The 9,781-nt window shown below is 45.2% G+C and overlaps 1 protein-coding gene across 1 annotated transcript in view; it reads left to right on the forward strand.

The window, feature by feature from the left end:
* Positions 1–9,781, forward strand: part of LOC104548036 (vascular endothelial growth factor receptor kdr-like) — a gene marked incomplete at its 3' end in the record, with an annotated part of 104,144 nt that overhangs the window by 27,766 nt on the left and 66,597 nt on the right. Inside the window, exons 2-3 of the mRNA XM_010193939.1 lie at positions 5,318–5,414; positions 9,143–9,354. Coding sequence (XP_010192241.1) covers positions 5,318–5,414; positions 9,143–9,354 — 309 coding nt within the window. The remainder of the gene's footprint in view (positions 1–5,317; positions 5,415–9,142; positions 9,355–9,781) is intronic.

Consider the following 9,781-nt stretch of genomic DNA (forward strand, 5'->3'; position numbering starts at 1 on the left):
GGTTATATCTAGGTGGAAAACAACAGGAAGATATGCTTCTTGTAACCGATCCTCTTAAACAAATAAAGAAAATAGAAAATCTCTAGAAGCTGTTGAACCATTTTCCTTAAAAACGATTCTGCTTGAATAGCAGCAGTGTATGCAAGGGAGACAATTTTGGCAAGAGATGGATGGGTCTTCAAGGGATGCTGGGACCCAGTGTATGTGGGCACTTTGCTTTTCTGGCGTAAGCTTTTTACGCCTTTTTAAGCCTTTAAAATAATAGAATATTACTCAATTATAACACGGGAAAGCTGATTCCAGAAGCTGAAAACTTAATAAACACACCAAATATTGCAAGGCTTGTGATACAATAATGCTGGCAGTGCTGTAGTGTCTTCTCTTTTCATAGGAGGTAACCTTGAAATAAATCCTGAAATTATTACAGGCCATTGGTGTAAACACCCACAGCTTTCCAGTGAATCCTTGAGCTTTCTAACTCCAGTGAAAATAGGATTTCCTTGGCGATATAGTAATGAAAATGCCCTTTAAGATGAGTACCTGTTCCTTTTTCAGACGTGCTCACACTGTGTGCTTGTGATGAGGTACCCTGGCATCCCAGAGGGGAGCATGTTGTCTCTCCTTCGTGTCATTCACTGCTGCAGGCACAAAGTCATTCGGAGAGACTGAGCTTCACCCATTTATCCCTGGCAGGCAGCACAGGTACCTATAGGGTCCCATTCCCCCACTAAAATCAGCTCTAAAACTCTGCTTCCCAGTCCTTTCTAATGGGACTTGATGTGTCCTAGGGCCCTGATCTCTGCACAGGAGGGACTTCACACACATCAGCGGTCTCTGAATTTCACTCATGTGCAAAAATCTATTTGTGTGCCCATGTCCTTGTGGAATTGGGCCTTAGTCCCACCCGCTCCATTTTGCTGTCAGCACAGCAGTCTCCCGTTTGCCTGGCAATTACTTCTTTGTCATCTGCTGCAGAGGTGAGATGCTCTGTGAAAGCTTTCCCCTCCTCTGCGTGCTGCAGTGCCTCAAGGGATTTGTGGATCTCTTACTCAGATCACATAGATGTTAGCTGTCACTACGTACCATACCTACACACGTTCAATCTCACAAGCATTTGGGAGTGCTTTTCTGGAGGTAGCTGCTGGGTAGTTATGCTGCCTGGAGGATGCTTGCAGGAAGGCTGTTACAATAAGAAATAGAGATTAAAAATAGTTTTCATCCATGCTTACTGGTGGTCCTAGCATGAACAATCAGGCATTCGCTTAAGTGTGGGAGGGATCTCCTTCTGGTAAGTGAGATAGACCTAGAAACCATCTGGGAGAGAGGTGAGGTCACCCATTGCCCTCTGCCTGGGGATCCTCCCGTGTTTAATGTTGGCCATGCTGCAAAATCAGATTATCCCAGGAAAAACAGTTTTCAATATACTTTTCATCCCTGGATAATGTATCAGTCAGCCTTTCACAGTTCACTCCCAAGGGTTTGTGTAGTTGTGCTGTGTTTGGGGTTTTGATTGTCAAGAGCAGAATGTGAGAATAAACAGAAGGTAAGAATAAATTCTCAGAAGTAGAAATGGTGTGATGAGACTCTGGACGGAAGGGCTGTCCTGACGTGGGGCTCTTTCTCGGCGCTATCTTTAGCCTGGTGACTCTATGCTCAAGTCCTGTAGTCACCTTGCATTGGCAACAAGAAATTGAGGGCAGGAACCTAACATCAGATGCAGCACGTTGCTTCCCAGGAGGAGCTGGTCTCTCTCCTGTGGTTTACAGAGAGGATGTTGTGCCAAGACCTGTTTGTAGCTCTGCAGGGGGCAACAGGGTCTCTGCTAACTCTGCAGTGTTATCACTGTACCATCTTGTCCCAAAACATGCCCGAGGGTCTAAGGAAGGGTGCTGCACCGATTTCCTTACCTAGCCAGGCAGCGGTGCTGGCTTCACAAAATAAACAGCGGATTCAGCCATGGGACCAGTGCTGTTTCCTGGGCCTTTATACATCGTTCTGCAGAACAGAGCCTGCCAAGCTGTTTGTTCCTCTGCGGAGCTTTACTATGGTAATGACATGGTTGGCGCGAGTACTTGTTTTAATTTTATGACCCTTGGAGTCCTAGAGCAGGACCAAAATTATTTAGCAGAGAAGACGATAACGTTATTTTAGGGCTGGACATTGTAATTTGAGCTGCGCAATCAGAACACGCTAGCTTCAACGGGACTTGGTCCTGCACCGTGGGTCTCCCACCCCAGCCTGGGCAGGTTGTGGGTCCTGGTTTATAGCATACCTCAGAGGGACGTTCTTCAAGTCTGAGAGTTTTTATACAAAGTGCAGAGCAGTTGTGAAAAACTTTCTTTGAGAAGTGTGAGACATTTATTGATTTAAGCCATAAAACCAAAATGAAATACATTAAAAAGGTGAGCATTCCCATCCATCCTAAGCAGGAAAAGCACCATAACTAAGCTACGTAGTGCATGTGGACAATGCTTTTCCATAAGATGCCAACATTGTGTTAACTTTGGCCTTCCCAGAATTAGAAGGCACCTGCCTGTGTTGCAAAACTCCTGCAATCAGGAGCTCACCGACACTAAGAGGCCCGCATGCAACCCCAGAAGACTCAGTTTCTGTGCAAGGTAAACAGTAACGACCTGCAGCCCAGGTTCCCCTGGCACCACTCACTGCTGTGAATCCTAACGCCTTCTTAAAGCCACGAGCCTCCTCAAATACATAAACCAAGTATGAGAGTAGGTCCCTTTATTCTCATCCGACATGGGGATGCTCCCAGCTTTGCCTCAAAAAAAAATGAAGTCAAGCACCAAAGGGACTATGGGAGTTTCAGACTTTTGTGAGGCATCATCCTGCCAATTCTGGCATTCAGGCATCCGTTATGTAGCACAGCCTAACCTGTTCCCCTACTATTCGCTCAGGTTTGCCCTCTAACTTTTTCTTTTTAGAGCTCTCAGCTTTGGCTCTGGTGTGCCAGAAAGGGCACATTGTGTTTGTGTAAACCCTCTGTCACCTGGCAGCAGCAATCAAATGTGTGTGGCAGAGGAATTTCTCCTCCTGTCCTCCATGGGGTAGAAAAGCACTGAAATTACACTTTGCTTATTCTTTTCTTCAGCTCCTGAAGCCAAATTAAACTTTCGGAAAGAAGTAGCTCAGAAGTATAAACAGAATAATAGAAAAATACTTTTCTTTCTTTTAGCAAAAACAGTCTCAAATATTATAAAAGCCCATGGTCTGCACTGCTGTCCAGGCACAGCAGCAGCCCAGGTCTGGTGCCAGCTGCCTGGCACTGCACTGCAGCCCCCTCCGACAGTGTCACACTCGCTCTCAAGAGGGAAAATTCAGGCCTGCTTAAAAGGCCAGCTCAAGACATCAGCTAAGCCCCCCCCAAGCCCTAAAAACAACTGAAGGCACAAGAGGAAAGAAATAAAGGATTATTTCAAACCGCAGGATTTTCTAAGTCCAGGCAGCACCTGGCTGGAGTCACAGCACAAACAGCCCAATGCTGACCACGGCAGTGGCTGTGTCCTGGGAGAGCTACGCAGGACCTGACCAACTTCAGCCAGCAAATGAAATGGCACCTGATAAATGTATTTAATGCTGTTGGGCATTTTTTGGATTGTTTTTGCAAAGCTCAGCACCTGGTCTTAAGAGACCGAAATACCTCAGCACCATGAAATACCACACTCCAAAGCTCAGCCCATGCTCACTGGGAACTGGGTGTTTAGAAACTGGAGGGCACTCGGAGTCAAGTGCAAGGGTGGACTTCCTGATAGTATCTCCTCCTGCAGGGTTTGGGGCTTTTTCTGTTGATTCTTTGCTAAATGGGCTGCTGCATCCTGCACGTGTCATCCTGAATGTGTTTGGGGGGGTGCATATGTCTGATGCTGAAGCAATGGTCAGGACCAGTTCAAAGTCCCAGCTAGAGGTCTCCAGGAAGGGTCCGTAAGCCTTCAAAGGAAGTCAAGCAATGTGCTGTCAGGGCAGGATCCCCTTTGGGAAGGGCTTTCTGGTGCTGTGAGATGAACTGGCCTCACCAGAGTTACTGGTGGGAATGTGAATGGCCGGGGAGGAAGCCAGCGTCTTCAAAGCAGGAGTGATTCACTCTCTGCACAGAGAGTAGGCCGGGCTAAGAGCATTTTACTCAAATCCAGCAAAAAAGAGATGAGAGATGAGAGATGGGAGGCAAGAAAATCACTGTTTCATCCAGTTGAAAAGTTAAACCCTAATGTTTCTCTTTTTGCTAGATATGTTATCTTCACTATTCTGCTGAGAATAATGCCTCTGTTATAAGCCCAGCCAAAGATTTCAGGCTTATCAAGTTCAAGGCAAAGGAGAAGACAGAGATTTGAAGAGCAGCAGGGAAAAGAAAACACATGGCTTTAATGTCAGCTTTGGAAACTGAGATACTTATCTAAATCTGTTTTCTCCTTTCCTTGATTATGTTACTTCGAATTTGGACAAGGAAACTAGCCTGGTCAACTTCACTTCTGTTTCTTCTCCGATTCGCTTTCTGAAAATTATATTGTCATAGATGTGCACTCAGATACGCGTCTCACTGAGGGCAGTTTCACATTCAGAAGACATTTCCTGAGTCAAGAGTTGATGATGAGAGAGACCTTTATCATCATTGTCGTTAAAGACTGTTGTCACCAGAGACCTGACGAACCTTGTCACACTGCCACTGACGTGGGTGGATGGTGTCGCAGACACCGCTAAACATTCGCCTTGAAGCGTTACAGCGGTACACAGCCACAGTGGACACAGAGCAAGCAGCTTGCTGTTTAGTGCAAGTGCAGTATCTGTCAGAGGTGCTTTGGAGAACAGCAGGTTGTTCATTTGCTTTTAATATAGCAGATGCTTTGCAGTCGTGAATCAGAGTTGCTCCCCAGAATGATTTTTTTCTCTTCTTCCATTGATTAAAATGTAACGTATGAGCTCACGCATCACATTATTTCCCAAAGACCTGACTCCTTCCACTTTTATATGTGTAAAATCTTTATGAGATGAATCTGTTCTCCTAAAACTGCAATAATTCAGTAACAAAGCTAGCTCTAAATAAAAGGAGAGACAGACTGTTAGCAGAAATGCAGGTGCTTAATGTTAGAAAAGAAAGAGGTGAATAAAGGAAACGATAAACAAACTAAGGGCATCTCACAACTAACTCCACGCTCAACTGAATTGCATTGGTATAAATGCAAGCACTGTGTGGGCCCCCAAATTAGGAACTGTTTACAAAACAAAAAGCTTGCCTCAACCCTATTGTGCCTGTTCTGACCATAATGAATAGCTTGCCTAATGATGATTTCTTCTTTATTTGGGTCAGGTCTTGCTGAGGAAGAATTTTTTGAGAAACCAATGCTAAGCATTGCAGAAGACCACATTGTCATCTTACCAGGAGACACCCTAAAAATAAAATGCAGGTAAGGATTGCTCCAGCAATGCTGGATTTCCCGGGTTGGATTGATTACCTTGGCACAGGACAGCTTGTAGGTAGAGCAGAGCAAAGCCTGCTGCAGAGCCAGTGGGGAACCGGTGCTGTTCACCCTCCTGTGCTTTTCTGCATGGTGAAGAACTTGATGGGCTGTAACAGAGCAGAGAGGAAAGACAGGTCAGCATTCAGCTTGGCCAGATTCTGTACGCTGTAAAGAGGCCCAAGCAAAACCCTGAGTCAGCAGCTTATGGGAAGGGGGTGGACCATGCTTAGGGACATGGCTGGAAAATCCACATCTCAAAATAGGTTCAGATTCAGCTCCTCTGCAGCTAAAATCACCCTTTCACTCCCCATTCATTAGTAAATGACAAGATCACCAGGGCATGTCATTAGCTCTTTACACATATACATAGGAGATTCAACTTCCTAACCCCAAATACCATCTAGCCTATAAGATGACGGTTAAATAAACAGCAGTTAGCATGTGTGCATTCAAAGACATGACCTGTTTAAACATATCATATTCTTTAAATCAAAGATAACCAGGACTCATAGAAAACCAGACCGCTGATACTGTAAATTATGGCAGCTCCTCAGTTCTTGGCACAATGTGTACGAACCAGCCATGCAAGATACACGGAACATTTTGGTAATGATGAGTGTTTGCAGGGAGAGGATCCTCTGGAAATGGGGATACAGCGCTGGGTCACAGCTGAGTGGCAAATGGCTCAGTAGCAAACACAGAGAGCCTCAGCACTTTCTGCTGTGTCACACATACATCGCCTTGCTCAGTCGCACAAAGGCCTCAGACTGAGATGTCCCTAGGTGTCGCTTGTTCCGAGTGTGATTTATTTGCCAAACTACTGTGAGAGGTTGTCTTTTCATTTCTCTGAGAGCACTGTAGGACAGAAGCCTTAAGGTAATACAAAATATCACAGTTTCTCTCACACACACATTATTTTTACAGCATCTTGCAAAGTGTCCTTGACTGTAGCCACTACATGGATGGTTTCTTGCAACAGAAATTACTGGAAACAGTAAGAAAAAAGCAGTGGGAAGGTGAATCTAAGCTGTAGTTTATGCTGACACATATTTCCCGTCTGATTTTTGACCTAGTCCATTTAATTTGTTGTTATAGTGAAAGGTAAATTGACTCATACTATCTAAATTGGTGATGTTTTCTGGAGTGCGAGGCAGACTTTTTCCAAATACCTCCAGCTAGCCGTGTGGCTTACGAGGTCAAAACAACCTTACAGTGGTATTTTTAGCTTGGCAAGCAGCAGGCATGATGGCAATAAAGTTTAAACAGCCCTTTAAAATCTAGGTGCAGAGCTTCATAAAACACATCATGTGGCCATGAGTGCAGTGTAATGCTCCAGGCCCATTAAATCAGTACTTTTCAGCAGTTCTCCTTCCACTGTGTTTCAAATCTGTAGGAACAGATTATTGGTATGATTCTCATATCATCAGAGGAATAAATAGATGAAGTAATTATTAGTGTTTCGGTCCAAAATTGCTTTATGAACGCAAAGCAATAAATCCACATGACAAGTATGGGAAGCAGAGAAGTATCCAGCTAGCATGGAGGCCTGGAGCACTTTAGTTCCTTGGCTCAAAAAAGCTGAGAATAGAAGGCAGAAGTGTGATTTCTGCACATCGAGCGTGAGAGTCCCTTTATCAGGTCCTTGAAGACTGTGGTAACTCTGGGTGAACGTCCCTTCTCCTTACGCTCCATTCATTTGACGTTCTTGGGCAGGATTTCCTGATTTTTGGCAGCCTGGCCAAAGCTACTGCTTTGAGAATCCAAAAGCAACAGACAAAGTCTTCATCTTCGACCGGGATAAAATATGCAGGAGGAAAAAGTGGGCCCATGTAAGGAAGTGCAGGAGAGTGAAATCCCTGAGCCGCTCTGCAGATTTCAGTCCTGGCAGACACCAACCTGGTGGTGGAGGGGCAGGGACATGGTGACATGCTGGGACTTGAGTGTCTGCATGTGAAGTGCCATTGTTTCTTATTCTGGGCCACGAGTCCCATTTCTTGACAGAGGCGGTCATTACATCCTTAATGACGTTAATAAGATAGTGAAAGAGCACTGGGTAGGGACCTCCACGTCAAAAAATAATTCAGTGCTCCGAAGGGCAGGAAGCTGGTGTGACAGATGGGGTGGGGTTGTTCAACTCAACAGTGCATCCAAAAGCAAGGTGATCATTCACCAGAGAGGATATTCACACTTTTCTCAGTGCTCTCACTCAGCTACGTGCTGGGAATAACCTCAAGAGTTCAGCTCTGTGTCCGCATCATCTTCAGGAAGGCGACGAAAGGACGGGGAGAACCGGGGGCCAAGAGGATGTTTGTTTAAGTGTCACCGAGTTTGCTGGCAAACGCGTTCCCTTGCTGCACCTATTGCACTGCTACAAAGCCACTGGCACAGAAAGAGTAGCTCGAGTTATCGGCTAACTGGAAACTTCACACAGCTTGCTTGTTGGATACGATCGGTATGAGCCCCTCTATGCTGAATCGCTGTGTCTAGACCGGATTTCTCCCTGGCGACACTCACTTGGGGAAATCCAGAGGTTCTGCTCCTTCCTCAGCTCCGCGAATGCCGTTGGGTCAATTCATGGGAATTCACAGAGTGAGAAGGGGGGAGTCCCTGTCCTTTTGAGGGTGGCTTCTCTCTGCAAGCACAGACAGACAGAACTGCCTCCCTCTCACGGTAGCTTCTTCCCCCAAAAAATCCATGGATGATTACCCCTGTATCTCACCAGCTTCCACGTGGGCCACCAAAAACCAGTCTGCTACAAAAAGACCATAATCTTCATCTCATAAGCTTGTATAGCATGAAATAGAGCATCACCAGAGCCCTCACAGAGCATCTCAAGCAGAAGAGAGCTCAAAGAGCTCCTCCGCCTGATGTTTCCAGCACAATAGGATTAGCACAACCAGTGCCTGTTACTGAGCTAACTTAGATCTGTTGAAAGCTCTCCGAGTCCTGTAACAGGTTACAAAAAGGCCTTGCTTTTTGTCAGCGAACCATGTAAAACTGGATTTGACATTAGCTGCGATCACAGATAAGACAACGAGCGGGTCAGGTGGGTGGGATGGTGCATCATCTGCCCTGCCAGCTTTATGTTCTGACTGCCATGACATGGTGAATCGAAAAAAAAAATGTGTCTTGAGCAGATACTCTAAGATTTGTAATCTGATTAGTTCCAGACCCTTCACAAAATCCAAGACTGAGTCGCTGCTGATTAAGCAAGAAAGGTGATGCAAAGTTACATAAATGTTCTCCTTTCTCCACACAGCTTTAGTATAAAAAAATGTAAGTTAATTTAGCTGTTAAAATATGCAAAGTCCTCAGCTGGGAAGAAATCTATAACTTTATCTGGTGCTTTCTAATGTTTGAGGTGGCTAAAATATAGTGTTATGAAAACAAACTCATGTTCAGGAAGTCTGTTAAAACAAAAGCAAAACTTTCCTCCAGGAGCTCGCTTGGTATAGTCCCCTCAGCCTGTTTCAGGAATCTCCTCTGCTCTGGGGAATAATGTGGGGTGATCCACCTGAATTTCTTATGAGTGGAAATGCAAGCACCCAGCAAACTTTCTTACTCATTTCAAGAGTAGGAATACAGGGAACATCAATAACAGTTGCCCAGAATGAAGCCCAAATTTCAGCTGAAGTCTTGACTCTATCTTTAATTTTGGTGTATTGTGTTGACAGGGGAGCCCCTTCTGTAAGTTGGCTTTTGAGAGAGGAGCAGAGGGAAGACCCCCGGGTGCACATCAGTAACTGTGGCAATAACACAAGGCAAAGCTGCAGCACGCTCATCATGAGGAAAGTCATCGCTAACGACACCGGTTACTTCACCTGCGTTCGTGATGACTCCCCATCTAATGAGGAGCTCATGGCCAAGATCTATGTGTTTGTTAAAGGTAAGAATTTCACTTTGTTGTTATGGCTTTTTGGTAACATAAGTTGCGTTCAACTGTGGGATCTGTGCTAGGTAGAACACGCAACCCAACACAGTTGCTTTCACAAATCCACCTCCCCGCTGGCCCAGTGCTGGAGCAAGCACCAGCGCTGACATTTCAAAGAGGCTGGATATATTTGGATTTTCATGCCAGCTGAATTCACAGGGACACAGACGTGAGAACCAGAAATTGCCCATCTTGTTTAATTCCAGGACTTGAAAACCAGATTGTCCCATCTAGTTTTGTGTTCCAAGTAACTGATAGACTGGTTTCTTTAAGCCTCTTTTCCTTTTCCTTTCAAGATTAAATTATTATATCCTAAAGGGTTCTGCTATCACAGCGCTTTTCCCAAGACTCATGCTGAATACCCAAGTCCTCTCTCTTTCCC

This window comes from Mesitornis unicolor, unplaced genomic scaffold (genome assembly GCF_000695765.1).
Source record: "Mesitornis unicolor isolate BGI_N332 unplaced genomic scaffold, ASM69576v1 scaffold17131, whole genome shotgun sequence".
NCBI classification, from domain to species: Eukaryota; Metazoa; Chordata; class Aves; order Mesitornithiformes; family Mesitornithidae; genus Mesitornis; species Mesitornis unicolor.